General features: G+C 37.6%; 1 protein-coding gene across 1 annotated transcript; it reads right to left on the bottom strand.

Moving 5' to 3' along the window:
- Positions 1 to 581: 581 nt before the first annotated feature.
- On the bottom strand, positions 582 to 16,609 carry frs3 (fibroblast growth factor receptor substrate 3). Its single transcript, XM_067460078.1, has 8 exons — positions 16,192 to 16,609; positions 13,945 to 14,069; positions 11,051 to 11,139; positions 10,737 to 10,923; positions 8,887 to 9,048; positions 8,483 to 8,604; positions 6,824 to 7,741; positions 582 to 5,274 (listed from the first exon to the last, which is right to left on the bottom strand). The coding sequence occupies exons 3-8, from the start codon at positions 11,114 to 11,116 to the stop codon at positions 4,843 to 4,845; spliced, it is 1,887 nt and encodes a 628-aa protein (XP_067316179.1). The 5' UTR covers positions 11,117 to 11,139; positions 13,945 to 14,069; positions 16,192 to 16,609; the 3' UTR covers positions 582 to 4,842.
- Positions 16,610 to 18,534: the final 1,925 nt, after the last annotated feature.

Raw genomic sequence — 18,534 nt, 5'->3', positions numbered from 1 at the left:
TTAATTAATGTTTATTATTAATAAAATGTGTGGGCCTATGTTCTGTTTTAGAACATATTTTAGTATGAATTTTCCCTTGCTAGTTTTTGATGTGCAAAGTGTAAACAAGATTTGAGCCTCATAAAGGGATAGTTCACCCAAAATTCTGTCATCATTTGCTCTCCCTCATGTTGTTCCAAACCTGTATGAGTTTCTTTGTTCTGCTGAACACACAAGAAAATATTTTGAAGAATATATGTAACCAAGCAGATAGAGCAACCATTGACCAACATAGTAGGGAAAAAAATACTATGGTCAATCATTGATCCATTTGCTTGGTTACATACATTATTCAAAATATCTTCAAAGAAACTCATACAGGTTTGGAACAACACGAGGGAGAGTAAATGACAGAAGTTTCTTTTTTGGGTGACCTATCCCTTTAACGCTATGCTCTTCTTCTACGAGCTCTTATCGCGCAGCCTTTGCTGCCATCTAGTGGACTTAGCAGTTGACAACGACAAACGTACAGTACACAATGTTCACATTTTCTGTTTCTTTCAAGAGCTATCCATCTTGCCCTCAGACATTCAAACACTTGATGACATTTCCAGTTTTAATGTTGACATTACATTTAATCACATTCATTTTTATTATACAAGCATTTCTCTTTAAAAGTTATATGACTGAAAATAACATTCAACATGGGGCATGCCTGCTTTGCATTGTAAGAATGGGGAAGAGTTGCGACTGCAACATCAACAGACTATAGGAGATATCCGATCTGTTTATAGAGACTGCAATGTCCATCTAATGGAATGGCTGTCAAGGCGTTGCTCTTTCTACAAATGGCTGTGGCAAAAGTATAGTGTCTGTTGCGCCAACACAAACGAACACAGGAGAAGCTGACTGCAACTGCATACCCATATATGTTATGTACATACACAGAATTACATACTTACAAGAAAATGTAAATACTGTATATAAAGAAACAATCAAAAAATCGAATTGAAATCGGAATTCTTGAGACGGAACATTAACATTAACACATCTTTTCATCAGGGAGGATAGAAACATTGAGTGTAAATCACCTCATCTGAGCATTTTACAAGTCCATCTCTGTGTGGTACATTCATACAGAGAGTAAGACCGTTTGAGAGCAAAACAGTTTGAGGAGCTTTAGAAATGCTGTCTCCGGTACAGAGTCCATGCATGGGCAGCTCTCTTTCTCTCTCTCTTCAACTCTTGACACATTTGAGACACATTCACATTAATGTACAGTACATCACAGTCATTGAGCTTCGCCTAAGCTTTATTATGACAATGTAAGTCTACCGCCAATAAGACAGGTCATTCGATAAGGTCACTGCAAAACCCTCTTCGAGCGGAATACCATCCCAGGTTTAGATGAGAAACTGAAATATGATCATGGTGGTATTCCATAACTAAGAGGCTAAATGTTGTTTTCATGGAAACAGAGGTTTAAACTACTTCCCATTTAGGTCAATAAGCACATTCAGTCATTATACTTCTTAGTAAATTTTGAAAAATCATGATTTCACACAGGGATTTACAGTACTTTCAGATGATTGCTCACCCCATTACAATTTCAGTGCAGTTAACCTGGGTCTAACATGTAACTCAAGTCTGATTTCCCCTGATAATGAATACAAAATTAATTATGTGTATGGAAGGTATAAAAAAACAAACCAACCAAGCAACCAACAAAACAAGCATTTACACTCCAAAGCGGCCCCACGCAATCAAAGTCAACACAGGATTCTAGTTAGTAGTGCTACTGTACCTTTAAAATTCCACTATAGCTACACGTTATTTTAAAAGAGTGGACGAAAATCACTTATGGCACAATCAAGTTCTCTATGATCCCACGCCTACAGACAAGATGACTAGATTTTTTTTCCTCAAGCCTGGTTTAAATACACATAGAGCGCATGTTTATCAAGATGAGGCCTGAGAAAGACAGTAAACCCACTGCTGATCCAGTCCTTTCTGAATGCACACAGACACAGCTGTGACTTGTATCACAGAACATGTTCTTGAACAACTCAAACAAATTCTGATATGACTCCATTAGCTGTTATTGCAAAATGTTTATCATACCACAATACCAAAATATAGATGTTAAAAACTAGATTGATCCTCTGAAAAGTGTCTAAAAGTGTCCAAATAGTTCATCATCGCATTCTTAAAGTACATAATAAGTCTATGTAATTGTGATTGTGAGTGTAATATGTTGATTTTATTTGGATTTCCTATTTGGCAGCAATATTGTATTGAACTGCAAGGCTCTCGAAATAAAAACAAATCATCTTTAAATTGTATTAAATAGTTTTCAATTTGAAAAATTTTGGTGATAGAAAAATAAATCGCATTTATTACTCTAAATATTCCCCTTAAAAAATAAGATGCCTGTACCTGTCCCTTAAAATATTTTCTTTCAATTATGGCTTCTCACAGAACATTTCAATCTACTGTGGTGTTGTTCAGCACATGGTTTCCGTAAGTCCTGCTCATCTCACATCATATATTTTTAATCATATATTAAGCTATCAGTTATGATCAACTAACAAAGTAAGTCCCTCAAAGCCTTGCGCTCAGAACAATATGGCTGCCAGTGAGATTTTGAAAAAACTGGGTCTACGTCCATGCCCAGCAAGCAAGATAAAAACCTCAGCTCTTGGAGGTCCCTAGCAAAATTTTCATAACTTCAGAAATGTATAGCTACATCAGTATTGTTGGTGAGAAATAAATCGATTTTTTAGGGCTGTTTTAACAACCATAAGACAGCAAATGCTAAAACTGAAAAAAAGATGTATATCCATTTTAGAACACCAACTGTGTTATAAAAATAGTTGATTTATGAAATTCTAATGAAAAACAGCAGTAATGTAAGAGACTTAGAAAATATCGCGTAACTAATTTGAATAGATACAATGGGATTTCATTGGGAATACACTGACATGTCAGGGTTTTTAGTGTACTTGTAGACAAAACATTATAAAGTCCTGAACTGATCATGATGTAATTGTAAGGAACAGCTGCATTTATGTCTTACATGTTGCTGATTGTTAGCCCTAAAATTCAACATTTACCAATGGCACATAGTTCAGTGATATCATTATATTTTTGGCACAACATGTTCAAATACAGTTATTATTCAACATGAAACTGCAGTTTAAAAAAGACATTAAATAATACCAAGGTAGATTCTGTGGTCTCCCATACCACCTTTGGTATCTCTAAAATGACTAATCTAACAACATGTTATCTACTTGTACGAATAATTCAAATACGAAACAATAAATAAATTAATAAATAAATTGACAGACAGCGAGCTAGATAAATAATTCTAAATTAAATAAATATGTTTTGCCTCATGATTCCTGGCATGATATTTTTTAAGATATAAAAAAATAAGTAACATTCTTACCTCTGAATATGCATATGGTGCTTTATGTAGCTTTACAAAACATAGATGTACATAAATACACTCTTGGATTCACAGAGAATTGTCACTCTCAGGTTCTGTATATTAACACTTTGGGGGTGTGAGAATAGCCGTTTTTATTGTATTTTACCTCCTACTTGAACTATCTACAAATACCCTATTTTTTTTATATAATTGAAAATATTTATTTACTTTATTTTTCAATGCAAATGACTGCTTTATGTTTCTCTCTTCTCAATTTTGGGGAGAGTGAAAAACTAAAATAACTGACCGTGTTCTGATAGAAATATCAAAATAAATAAGGACTATGGTGCTAAAGCTTGAGCAGATACTGAACAAAATAAGCTAATTTTTGGATCAGAATTAGCCTCCCTTTCTATGCGTTTTGTTGGGCCTAAGTCTGGATCTCAGCACTTTAAAACAGGATTCTCCATCTCGAAACCACCAAGAACCCATAAAGATCCTATGGATTGTATTCTGAATAATTACTTTTAATTGGGTAAACTTTATTTTACCACACCTTAGTGGGCAATTATGAAATTAGGGGAGGCTCAGTTACAATTTAAGAAGGATAAGTGCAAACTGAATTGATCAAATCAATTCCTGAGGATAGGAGATTCAAGAGACATTCAAATTTTGAACAATTTGCTCTATTGGTCCTTGCCGCAGCCACCACATAGCTATATGGGAACTTAGACAACATGAGAGAGACTGCTGGAGTATCTTTATCATGATTAAGACCATTAATTTTGATAATTATAGTATTATCTTGTGATAATGTAACACTTGTGGTCATTTCAAGTCTGTTCTGCTCAAGTGTCAAAATACTATGCTGCCCATACAGAAAAGTGAAAGAATAGTTGACCCAAAAATGATTTATCCTTATATCACTCAAAATATATATATGATTTTATTTTATTTTTTGTTATCTAGCAGGTTGCTCTCTTTCATTTTTGGGTGAAGTATCTCTTTAACAAACCATAAAATGACTAACTAAAATAAAGGATTAAGACACTTAAGAAACTTAGAAACACTGCAGATAGTCTCCTGAATTAAGTCCTTTTTCTAAAACCAATTATTTGGCCCAAAGGCCAGACAACAACCAAAAAAACATATAATAACCATATGATAAGTAGTTCACTATCATCTCCCAGCCTTCTCACGCAAAATGTGAGAAAATAAATAATAAATAAATAAACTAAATGCTCAGTGCTTGGCTCAACGGAGTTACTATTTCATCAAGCAGCAGTTGGTATGAATGTAGAAAATGAGAAAATAGAGGCTTCACGATAATGGTGGGAGGAAAATACCACCAAAACTCTCTTTCCTGAACATTTTTCACTCATTTTTATTCCTGGCATACCTGTAACTCTTTCTATCCCTTTTTTCCCCTCTCACAGAGGCAAGTCGGTGCTATTGTGGCGTGTCTTCCGTGAGGTGCCGTCATCCCGAGGGAGAGCCTTCTGAAGGTTGGACATGGCTGCGGTCTTCTTTAGGTCAATCACGGCGTAGCATTCTCCACGACGGGAAGATGGAGCCGCTGCAGCAGCGGCAGCCATGCCACGTTTGAGGGGAGGAGGTCTCTGTGGTACCGGGGCCCCTCCCCCGTGTCCCGAGAAACCGGAGGGCTCTCCCTCCAGGTCCACCTGGATGTAGTTGAGCTGGCGAGAGGGAGGAGGCGGTGGGTGACGGCTATGCTGCTCGCAGGTGGTGCTGCCCCGTCCCGCTCGCTGACGTCTGAAGTCGAAGTTGAAAACCCGGTTGGCCCTCTCGGGTGGGTGAGGGTGGGGAGGGCAAGCGTGACGAAGACGTGTTGGAGGCTGTATCTGTTAGAGTTTGCATGCAAGTACATTTCAGCGATATTAGTCACAGGGTCCCAACACTTTTTGACTAATAACTTTCCACGGTTTTTAAAAACACATTTTAAACAAATTTAACTCTCAAAGAGCAAAAGTCAAGTCTACTTTTTTAATATAGTGCTTTTACAATGACGATTCACAGTGTTAAACAGGAAAATATTGCAACAAAATTTGATTCGGCTGTACAGTCGTTCTGGAGAAAACGGTGATGTTATCAGCTCATTTCAATGTATCATATAGCGACAATGTGGGCAGTTGATACACAGTTCATTTAGTAATTAATTTTATTCGTATATTTGGTATAAAACTTTAGTTGAAATTTTAGTGTCCCAAACTGAGCAAGCCAAGTCAAAGGCAACAGTGGCAAACAACCAAAACTACATCAGGGCATGATGGAGAAAAATAAACTTTGGGAGAAACCAGACTCAGTGGGAGTGCCAGTTCTCCTCTGGCATATTGAAAAACAGTGTATTATTATTATCTTACAAAACCTAGCCAATTAAATTATTTTACAGATGAGCATAAGTATAAAAGTATATACTCACTGCATAAATGTTCCTGACTGTGTGACTTTCATATGATCTTTTTTAAAATTTATATTGTATCATATTTTTTATTATAAAAAAATAATTTTCAGTTTTATTATTTATGATTGAAATTTGACCTTTTAATTTATATGACCTTTCCAGGTTTTCCCTGGAGTTAGATTTGGCAAACCGGTATTCTATAAATGTACTTGTCTGTGCTTTGGTTGACGTACCTGTTTAGTGTTAGTTAGTAGCATGGGCGTTGGAACCATTGTGTGTGGCGGACCCAACTCACTTTTATCGTCTCGAATTCAGCACATGTCTGTTTAACTACCCCTAACCGAGAAACATGTTAGATGCTTATTTCCCCTTTTCTAATAAATGCCTTTCCAATCTGATATGTGATGGGAAAAGGGAGTAGAGCGAGTGTGGCAAAAACTTGATGATATGCATTACCTACACCATAGCCACAACAAGTAATTTTGTCAGGCCCAATCAATCGTTTAGCAAACGGCTGTATATTTTTATTTAATGTAAATGGAATCTAACGTTACTCCAGTAAAAAATCTGAGAAAGGACCCAACCACTTTTTATTTGCTTCTGACGCCCATGGTTAGTAGTCAGTTTTTTCCACACGTTTTGACCAATGATTTTCCATGACTTAATTCACGATTATTGGATTTTTAAAAAAAAGTCTCTAAGACTAATACTTTGCCAATTAAATTATTTGAGAGCTAAGCATTTATACCCATACACAAACTATAGAAATTACCCTGACTTTTATATTATTTTTTTATTTTATTTCGTACTGTAATTTTCGTTATAAAAATACATTTATTCTAATTGTATTATACTTATGAAATTTGACTAATTTGCATGACATTCCATGCCTGGAAATCACTTTCATTTTTTTTAATTCCCTGATTTGTAATTAGATTTGGCATGTTCTCACAAGCAATATTTATGTGCTTTTGCTTTTGTTTACACACCTGTTCAGTGTTGACATAGTTCTGCAGAGCGTCACGATGAATCCCACCGCTGCCGCCACTCTCCTGATGATATCCGTTCGGGGTTGCGGGTCCTTCGGAATACTCGTACTCATCATATTCTTCTTCCTCTTCCTCCTCGTACTCGTCCTCATCTTCATCTTCATCCTGATCCTCTTCCTCATCACGCTGAAGAGCACGGTATTCCCAAACCGGGGGGAGCGACGGAAGGTTCTCATAGTTGAGCAACGCGGTGCGCCGATGACCGCCAACCCCCATTCCCCGGTCACAGCCATATCCCTGCGGAGGCAGTGAGGAAGCGTGTGTGTGCGTCAGCGGGAGGGAGTGCGGATGCGTGTGTGTGCGGGAATCCCCAGTGGTGCTGCTACTGCTACTGGAGCCCAAAGATTGAGATTGGGACACAGTGCTCGGACTTAGCCTTTGCCTACGTGCCCCTCGGAGTCCGTTGATATTCTCATATGTCAGCTGGCTTTCTGAGCAAGGCTCCATGCTCGGATGTCGGTGCATTAGATGATGGCAATGGTGATAGGAGTGTGTGTTGCACATGTGTACAGAAGGAGTTTCCTCTCCTTCTGTTTCGGAGCTACCATCTGGCGCTCTAAGCGGGTGAGTGATGTGGCGGTCTCTGTCTCTCTCCATCAGGTGGCGCTGTGCTGGGGTCGGACCCAACATGAACTTCACCTCCTGGGCTCCAGGCTGGAGGAAGACCTGAGGGTCTTTGTGAGGGTCGTCCATGGGGCAGCAGTGCAAGCTGGGCTGGCCTGGGACTGGGCCCCCACGTATGGTGGTGGTAGTTGAGGTTTCTGGGTAGGTGGTGGGCCGCACTTCGGGCAGGGAGTGGACACAGTGGCGGCTCGAGAGGTCAGTTTCCATTCCCACTGTATTCACATATGTATGGGTCTGAAAACAAGCGAGAAAGGTTCGTTAGTTGCTATTTAAGTGACTTTCTGTATAATATTTGCCTGGGCTAAGTGTTACAGTCTGGTTATTTTAACAGCAGGAAAAAGATGTGTATGACGCGCATGGATCTGTACTGCCTATTTGTATTACCTAATTCATATCAAGCCGAGTATGTTGCATTATTATTCAAATGCACAAATTCCTCAGTGTTGTTTTAGAAATGTAAGCCAAACTAGTCAATGTCACTGCATTTGATAACTCAAGAAGCATTTACTTCAAATACATTTGCACAAAAACACTTTTCAAGCAAAACAATTCACTTGTTAGAAGCTATGAGGTTTTAAATGTAAGTAAAACACAGTTAATGTGATGAACTTAAATCTGTGGTTACTCTGCTAGAACCCCTGTGTGAACCTGAGCGTAACTGACCTCACCCACTAAAATCACTTAGTTAGTTTATCCCAAAATTACAGTTGCGTCATTCATCAAATGGTCCAAATGACAAAAACATTAGAAACCTCCAAAAAAAAATCCTTTTTGTTCCGCAGTCATACTGGTATGGAACGACTTGGGGGTAGGTAGATAATAATAATTCTAATTTTTGGGTGCATCTTATTGTTTGAGAAAAGATCTAGCATTATTTGTTTGGTTTCATATTTAGTGCCTCATGCAATGCTGCTTGAGCATCCCGATGCTTTTTGTGGATACTGTATATGTGCACAGGCAGGTGTTTGTTCTCACTTGGTCATCCAGTCCCATGAGGCTGTGTCTGTGGTCGTTGGTGAGAGAGGGCTGCGATGAGTCTGCACTGATTGGGTATCCTGGGTATCCATTAGGAAAACCCTGCATCGGGAACGCAGGAGCTACACAAACAGAACAAAGCACAGTACACGCAGGCAGGTGACATTTAGGTCTCCCTACTATTAAAGTCAGTATTACATAAGAAAGATATAAAAATAAAGTTGTGAGAGACAATTAATGATTGGAGTGTGAAAATATGTCAATGCAAGTGGCTAGGTGTTTAAATATGCATGCACTTTTTCTACAGATAAAAAAGCAATACCATTGATGTGACATTTAAATTAATTTACATATATGTACATATGAAACCCTATTTGTTCAAGTGTGTAGATATTCCAGCTCACTATTGGGTGTCTGTGGAGTTCGAGGCATGTCCATCTCTGGCGCATGCCCGGGCCGGGTCATGATCATGGGCTCTTCCACCACATTGATGCTGTTACATTGCATCAACTCCTGCAGCAGGTTGAAGATCTCCTCTGCACGAGAGCACTTGAATGCAAATATCCCTGTCAAAACATACAAGAATAAATAGCAAGAAAAATTGTAAATGCACAGGTTTAAACATGGGGGAAGGTGCAAAAATATATTGGCACATAAAACATCTAAATTAGGATGACAGCATTCAATTTAACTTAATTTAACAAAAATTACAATTAATATCACTAGCATGCATGTTAAATTAAGTAGCCAAATCAACCAACCCCCAAATAGAGTGCAACAGTCAGGTTCAAAAACTTTTTTAACAATAACTCACAAACCATTATAGATCATGATAGACCTACTGTGAACTCAGAGGTTGTTAATCAATGGTATATGCTTCAGCACACATTATTTCAACTTATTTTTTCAAATAATTGTGTTTAACAGCTGAATTTATGGTGAAAAACTACATTATCCATGATGCTGTATAAAAAGTGCACCAGAGTTGCAGCAAAAAGCAATTTCAGCTAAAAGAGCGTCAATGAAGCACTGCGAATGACGTCCAAATACTTAAATATTAGTGTATATATATATATATATATATTATATATATATACACACACACATATTTCGCAATAAACTTAAAATGTATTGTTTCTATTGATTTAATCAATAACTTTAAATTAAAGCCAACAAGTACAGTCTTGTACATTTGTCCAATTTTCAACTACTTTTTGCTTCAAATAAAACTTTGTAACACTGTGTGGTAGCTTATACAAATATTATAAAAGTATATGAATGGTAAACCGTAAACCATTGCCACTGAAGAAGTGGCCGGGCGCTAATGCACTCTAAATACCTATGAGCAAATGTAAAGGGTTCACAGACAGTTTCTAACGGTTGCTCTACCCCAGGAGTGCTTCCAAATTCTTACAAATTCTTATTCGTGCATCCTCATTTCCTTTCCTAGCTTCCTTTCCTCGCGCCTTAGCTCCACCCCTTCAGGACGCAGGGGAATAACGCGAGGAAAAAAAATCCGCTGGATTTAGTCGGGATTCTTGAACACAGAGATAACTGTTTATATTGTAAGCTTCAATCTCCACAAAATACCACATTTGTCCATATTTTAATTAATATTACCAGTTATTATTAACAAAGAATTCCAGTTATTGACTGCTTTTTATTCATTGTGTGGTATTAGTTTCTATTTGTTTCTTTCATTTCCTTGTGCTTTGATATTATTGTGCAACTGTCAAGTGTTGTTTTTTTTGGACAAACATTTGTGTCTTGTACATTTAAACATAATAATAATAATGAATAACTGTGGCACGATGTGAAGGGGGAGGAGAATTAATGCGTGCATCACGTTTAGTCGATATAACACTTCCGCAAAGGATACTCCAGTGTATCCTCGCTCACAACTCCTCAGGAAGCCTCCTCACTCCTCGATCCTCGCGGTGCAATTAGAGAATTAAGATGTCCTAGAAAATGGCTGAGCTCCATCGGTTTCCGGGTCATAGGATAGAGGATGGAGGACGGAGGAAACGAGGAGGGATATGGAGAAGCACCCCAGAGCTGGGCACTTCTTTGCTCCAACCCTAATCAAACACACCTGAACCAGCCAATCAATGTCTTCGTGATTACTAGAAGACTACAGGCAGGTGAGTTTTATCAGGGTTGGAGCTAAACTCTGCAGGTCAGTGGCCCTCTAGAGACTGGAAGTGGCTACACACAATTCAGTCTTACATCTGCATAAAAGCAAGAATCATCTTACCTTGTCCTGTCTGACAACGACGGCCACTCTCGAAAGAGAAGAGGTTGGAATCGTAACCGTATCGCCGCAGGCAAAGGTATGGCCACCGGATGGCGTCACGTTTGCGTGTGTGCAGAATGAGCTCTGTCTGTGTGAGCTCCATGGTTCCTGAGCCCAACTCATTTCCCTCATCATCCACATTAGTTACCTGTCAAACATAACCAGTTATCTCAGATCCACATGATGATCTACTAGGTGAACCTAGCAGCTGTTCTCAAATGTTGCACCTTAAATGTTTACCAGCACAGTACTTTTTGAAGGTTTGTGAAAAGCACCTTGAATTTGTTGAGATGGTTGTCTTGGATAGTGTCTCTGTATAGACAGCTCCAGCAGCTCCCCATAGCTTCAGCAGGCCAGCTGAAACCTTAAACGGGGACAAATGGGTCAGTTAACGTCCTCATGAAATCAAAATTGATCCTATTTACTTTGTTAGGACATATTAAAGCAGCACTAGGTAACTTTTCAACCTTCATAATATTTTTTTTTTATAATATTATATTTTTTATGATAATATTTATCATCACAAGACTCTTGTGATGATAAATCGACTTACAATAGGTTGAATTAGGGCTGGGCGATATGGAGCAAAAAATATATCTCGATATATTTTGCTATATCTCGATATACGATATATATCTCTATCTTTACAGGAAAAATAACCCCCTAAAAACTACAGCAAAAACAAATATGCCAAATACCACAAAAACTTTTTTTTTTTTTAAATTGAAGTACAAAGAGGTAGTCAAGTGCTTTTGCGACATTTAAAAAAAAACTCCCTGATTACATAAATAATAATAATTTAACTGTAAAAGAAAATAAATAATATTGCCTTCTTTTCATTTATTTCATGCTTTCAAAAGATGAATCAAAGACTCCCTTTTTTACAGTTAAAGTAAACAGTAAGCATTTTGCAGAAAGATGGGGGCATGACTGAGATATAAATAAACAGATTTTGTCATAACACCATTTCCTGTTAAATTTGTATCAAAATTCAAACAGTGATGTTTGTCATGAGTTTGACAAAATTCAAACTCATCATGCAGATCATGTAGGCTACACATGAGCTGAATTTCACTTCTTTTCCAGTTACAGAACGAAATATGAATGTCAGAAGGTAAGCTATATGATAATATGATACAGTACAACTGACAGAAGAGCACCGCGTGTCTCAGGACACCCGGGATGTCGCGTTTTTCCCTCTTGGTTAAAACATGAATAGACCTATTCATCATAATCCCGTGATAAAGCTGACAAAATAATAATAGTAATGATATTGCAATACTTTTTAAATGTTTTTAAATGATATGCGACCATTTTGACATTTTAACCGAAAACTATGCGATCAGTTAGACACAGATCATAAACTGGCATGATTGCGACCGCGTCTCGCACCAATAGTGTCAATCACCTGACTGTGGGTGAAACGTGCGATTTGAACTATGATGAAAATTAATATTTCTTTATGAATTTTAGCAAGCAGTTGTGTTAGAAGGAAAACATGGTCTCTAAACTGAGTCCTGAACAACGTGCGCGCTTGTCAACATGATAACTGATCCTCACCTGGTTGTGGAAGCAGCCGTGTTCAATGAGACAACACGCGAGGGGAGGGGGAACAAAAGCAAGAGGCGGGAGGTGCGCGAGGCTCCGCGAGCACAACACAGAGAAGGCAAACAAGCAAAGTGGCGGAATCAGAATTAAATATAAACAATATATCGATATATACGATATGTCCAAATCCATATCGAGCTGAAAAAATATCTCGATATATTTTAAATATCGAGATATCGCCCACCCCTAGGTTGAATGACACGTCTGCCATAGCCTTATGGGGTCTGTATCGTTTTTAATCGTACTTTTAAACTTCGGGTTTCGGGTAGTAACCCGAGAACAAAAAGAACTACAAAATTCGACTGCTTTACGGCATATATGTCACTTCCACCAACACCCACACTTCCTTAAATTCGGACGTGCGAGCCCAACTTTGTTCGTCGGATAATATAGTCATGTCCGAAGCAGCAGAGACAAATAAGGAAAGCAATAAGAGGAAACGAAAAAGTGATGGGATTAAAGGCAGGATGAGGATCAACATTGGACCAGCATTTGCTCGTTGGCGTGAGCTGAAGGAGGCGTGCCCGATCGATGCTGTCCTGCTTGTTATGGTGATTACCTACCACTCAAACATTGAACTGAAGTATCATATAGATTCTGTAAAACGGGAACCAATAGACTACTATAATGACGCTGACTTGTAAACGTGAGCATCGTGATTATTTGGCGTTTGAAAAAAATAAAAACCCTGAAATTATATTCATATGACATGCTGAAACATGCCACTGACTGTACCTGGGATGAAGACATTTCACACGACACGCACCGCCAGAAGAACACCTGTATGTGAACTCCTCCTGCAGTGTTCAGGTTAACTGTTAGTGCTGCACCAACCCGTGGCGCCACTTTTATGAAGTTATTTGGCCCGCACCGCACCACTGTATATATTTTTACAACTCACCCCGCACCCGCGACCATTAAATAGACATAAGGGGTCCGCGGGTTATGAGATGACCCACGCATCACTAGTTCAGGGCTATCAGGGTTGTCATGTCAACAAATGCACGAGCGATGGCATCCCCTGTTGTAGGATGACAGATCTTACGACAGTAGTTTGGGACATTATTTTTTCCAAACTATAGGGGGACCCCAAGAGCAAAAGTTGCCAAGTGCTGCTTCAAAGGTCTTAGGGTGAACAATTAATCTGTGCAAGTTAATACACAGAAAAAAATTGTTTGCTGTGCTAATCTTTAATCAAAATTTGAAAAGTAACTTCCAGTCTGGAAACAGCGTTCCTTCATAGATGACGGCAGTTTGAGGGCTTAGGTTTGAAAATGCGTAACCACTCGCCTCCAACCAGTCTGCTATGAGCGAGAGATGGAGAGGAGGAGCGCTGAAGTAAAACCCTGCCCTCTATTTCATATTTCTGTTCACTTGGAAATACCTCACAGCACTGAAGAAAACTCACATGCTACTTCCGCCTCACTGGGACTTAACGCAAGAACTATATGGAGACAGCTGAAAGTTAATAAGACGTTTATAATGGTTTTATTTATGTAAAATAAATGGGCAATGCATTAAGGGATGACTGAAGACAAAAAGTACACCCATGCATGCTCACCTGGTCCAGGCCATCAGTGGGAGTGATGCTTGCGTCAATCCCAGAATCCTCTGCTGGGTGTCATGGCGGAAGTGGGGTGTGCTGGTAAGAGCATCCAGGCCCAGTGCACAAAGGTTTCATTTCTCCTATGAAAGAAAAGTAAAGACTTAATGTGCAATCCTCTGAGTATACTGTCCTCTTTTTCAAGAACTACTGTGATTAAGGCACAGGGAAGGAAGTTGCTCTGTCTCCTCTGACTCCCACTGGATAAATAAAACGTAATTACTTTGTACTGGGAATCTTATTCTCAAGTGAAAAGCAGTTTCACATTCAGCCTATAAGATGTGCACTGATCCTTATAAAATATGGTCTAATAACAAATAACCACAACTTGTATTTCAGGTGGCTCCAAACAAAGTCAAAAGGCAGCTTTTAATTGTGATCGCACCATGGAAGATAAGAGATCTGTCTAAACCCAAACTCCCAAAATACAGAGTACCACATTTATGCATTTCTGTGTTACCCTACTAAAACACTTACTGTAAGTTACTGTACATTGTTATATTAAAAACCATGGGCAAAATTCCAACAGGTGTCATTACTTTCTTTAAGTGTAGAATGACCACACTAGAAACTATTATCTAAATCAGTCATATAAAAAGGATTTTAGACCTATTCATTCATGAATCTCAAAATTAATATCAGTAAAATATGTGAGAATAACGTGGACTTGTTTAAAGTTTAAAACACAAACCTTGACTACTTGTGTTCATCACCTAAAATGTAAATGTTTGTGTCCATCAATTAAAGACTAAAGATTAAGTGAGTTCATCAACACAGCAGTTCATCAGCAAATCATGTTAATTCAAATATTTGTGGATCACATCAGAAATTCTCACGATGTATGAATGAAAACAATAAATAAAACAATAAAGTTTGCTCTGAAATTATACTACATTCTTAAATAAGGCAAATCATTAAGCAATGAATACCTGAATCATGCAAAAAAATATAACATGTAAACATTTTATTCTTCAATCTTTTTGCTGTAATTCTCTGCATGCTTTTAACAAACCAGGAAATACTATGAAAAACTGAAAAACATTTAAAAAAATGTAATTAATGGCAACTGTTCCATGTACCATTTAAGCAGCAGTTTTGTAACAATGACTTCTTCCACAAACAAATGCACACTAAAATCCAATTCCATATAACAAAAATGTTAGATGAACTATAATGCTCAAATAAAACAAATTTTATACTTATATCTGTCTTATATTAATATCAACATGACACAAAATTAATAATCCAGCGCTCATGCTGATCAATATAACATCATGAGCATTTCAAACGACATAACTGCTTTCAATAAAATGAAGCATGCATGATTAAATGTAAAAAGGTTAATGGTGGAAGATGTCAGTATTTTAAATATGTCAATCCCTTTAGTTGAATTCTTGTGCAATTGATTAATAAAGTTTGTTATGAACATGAAGGCCCAGTCATAAAGTTGCTTTCCACATAACCCCAAATTAACATACACGGTATTAGTGCCTTTACAATACAAAGAAAAGGGAAACTGTGCAAGGCAATAAAGGTATAGACTTGGAGATAATGCATTTAATATGTTATGCCTTGTTGGATATTGATAAGTCAGTATCAATATGAGCATGTCAGTTCATAACATAAGGCCACACAAAGTCTCGTGCCTCGCACAGCAATTTGCACAGTCGAACCTGAAATCCACGTTTCTCTGAAGGTCTGTCATGCAGGACCAGATGCGTTTGACACCTGGAAAATGATGTATGTCTGTAGTTTATACAATAAACCAGAATCTAACATCCAGATCTCGTGCAGCAGGTCTTCCGAATAGACACTTAGTAACAAACAGATGCAACTTGAGCGTCTTGTAACACATCACCGCCAAGAATCAGTCGTAAAACCCGTAGAACTGCTGCACAGATCTGCAGGACTAGCTTTTTTAATGCTAAGACTGAAAAGCAAACTAGAAGTCGAACCAGTAAAAGCAACACTTGCTGCGTTCATGGAGATTGCTCGCTACGTTCCAGCCTTTGTATCAACGTTGGTGTTGCACTACCACTAACCGTTTGCAGCTGGATGCTAGTAACTATTGTGTATCAAACACAGCACATTCACGCAAACTAATGAGATGAATGAGAGCAGGATGCGATAGAGCTCGCGTTGTACCAGCAGCATCAAAACACGTTTAGGCTACTGCAGAACAATTCAGCTGCGGTTGCTACTCACATGTTTGGCAATGATTGCAATACGAGACGAGACAGATGAAGGATGCGAACAGCAGTCCACGGCGGATGCTACACCATCGGACTTGGCGGTCGGCGTGGTGGTCGTATTTGCTGCTTATTCTAGTGGTAAGACTAAGAAAAGGCGAATTGCGTTAAAATACAACAATAAAGGCAATTGTTTTTTCCCCGTAACGCCCCCTTGCTGCGGCACGGGCCTCTCTTTGACATTTCCCGACCACCAGGGTGAGAGTTCAGGCAGACAACGAGGGCTGCTGGAGCGACAAGAAGGTAGAATATGCTGGAGGACCAGAAGATGAGGTGTGAATGTGTTTGAGCATCACGCGATGACGTGTTGGCAGCAGCTCTATTTAAATCCACCTGGCTGTCATTTAAGACAGACAAATCAAATTCTTATTGGTTTTACCGGCATTCTGTCAAACAGGTGTTTTTCGATTAGAGAAATTGTTATAACTTTAATTTCTATATCGTTTGCAACTCTTCAATATTCATTAATTAGTTATATTAGTTATATATTAGTTATATAATATGATCAACTGTCCGATAGTGAAGGACAATAAAAAGATCTCAGGGCCATTTATGTGAGGCGGTGTGAAATAAGTCTGGTGACACAAAAAGAAATATTGTCATAAATAAAGCACATTCTTAGTTTATATATATATATATATATATATATATATATATATATATATATATATATATATATATATATATATATTACAAAAATCATTGCACATTGAATAGCCTACACAATATTTCTAAAATATTTTTTTTAAAAATAGGCCTATATTTATTATGGATTTTTGGAATACATTTTTGTGGGGTTTCTCTATATAATCTACTACACAAAAGATGCATTTTCATAAAAAGAGTATCTGACATTTAAAAAAAATCATAATCATTATTTTCAAAAATGTTCTCTACTATATATATATATATATATATATATATATATATATATATATATATATATATATATATATATATATATATATATATATATATATATATATATATATATCCTATGGATTTCCATAGTTTTTTTCCTACTATGGAAGTCAATGTATACTGTCAATTGTTTGGTTACTGACATTCTTCAAAATATCCTTGTTTGTGTTCAACAGAAGAAAGATGCTCATACAGGTTTGATAAGGGTAAATAAATGATGACAACATTTTCATTTTTGGGTAAACTATCCCTTTAAGAAATGTAGGTAACACTTTATGATAAGGTTTCATTTGTTTTAATTAACAACATTAGTTAACAGGTAATAACAATGAACAATATGTCTAAAGCATTTGTTTATATAATTAATGTTAAGTTCAACATTTACTAACACATTTTTAAATAAATGTCATATCTGTTAACATTAGTTTGTGCACCGAATTAACATGAACAGACCATGAATAATTGTATTTTTATTAATAAACATGAACAAAGATTAATAAATGCTGTTAAAATATATTGCTCATTATTAGTTCATGCTGCTAGCTAATGCAGTAAATAATTTTAACAAATGAGACCTTATTGTAAAGTGTTACTGAAATGTGATATCCAACACTTTGAATTTTAACTTGCCCATTTGTACAGAGTAAGCAGATATAACATTTTTGAATGTCAAAATCCTCAGATGATTGCCACAGACATTACTTTAATCATAAAAAGCAATGCTTTCATTGGACTAAATAGTGTGATAAGGAGTAGAGAGAAGGTCTTCAACAGATTCACAAGAGTCGCATCGAGGCTTTGCGTGTGGAGGCTCAAAGACCTCAAAATCATCAATCATCTCAAAACTTTCAGCTTCAGCAGGAGAGAGCTCATTCCCAGAGTAAACAGCCCTCTTTCTCTTTCGTGAGCCTGTGAAATAAGACAGAAGTTCCTCAGAATCAGTGGCTGCTGTTTCCATGAGCGGCAGCTGGTTCTTGTCCTCTTCCTGCTCTGTGATGGCAGCAGTCAGGCCTAGTATTTCCAAGATATCCTCATTTGCTTGAAGGGAAGGTGTTGAGCAATTCAAATTCTCAAGAAGGTCCTCTATTGTATCATGTGACACAGAGGAGGATGGAGTCTTGATGTTGCTGCTGTCATCAGCTCTGTTTGTCCCATCCACATTAATGCTAAGATTCTTCACCCTATCCTTTAAGCTGGCTGGCCAGAAGGCTGGTGGAAGGTTGTAAATGCCTACTAATTTCATTGGACCAAGCTCCTTAAGATTTGGAGGATCCCAGATCAAATCTAAACATAAAAACATAAGCAAATATCTATAGCACTTTTATACAGATTAACTACAACATTGATGTGAAAATAATGTTAAGAAATTACTTTCAGG

Source organism: Pseudorasbora parva, chromosome 12 (genome assembly GCF_024679245.1).
Source record: "Pseudorasbora parva isolate DD20220531a chromosome 12, ASM2467924v1, whole genome shotgun sequence".
NCBI classification, from domain to species: Eukaryota; Metazoa; Chordata; class Actinopteri; order Cypriniformes; family Gobionidae; genus Pseudorasbora; species Pseudorasbora parva.
Note: the sequence above shows the minus strand (reverse complement) of the source record. Positions and strands in the feature narration are given on the sequence as shown.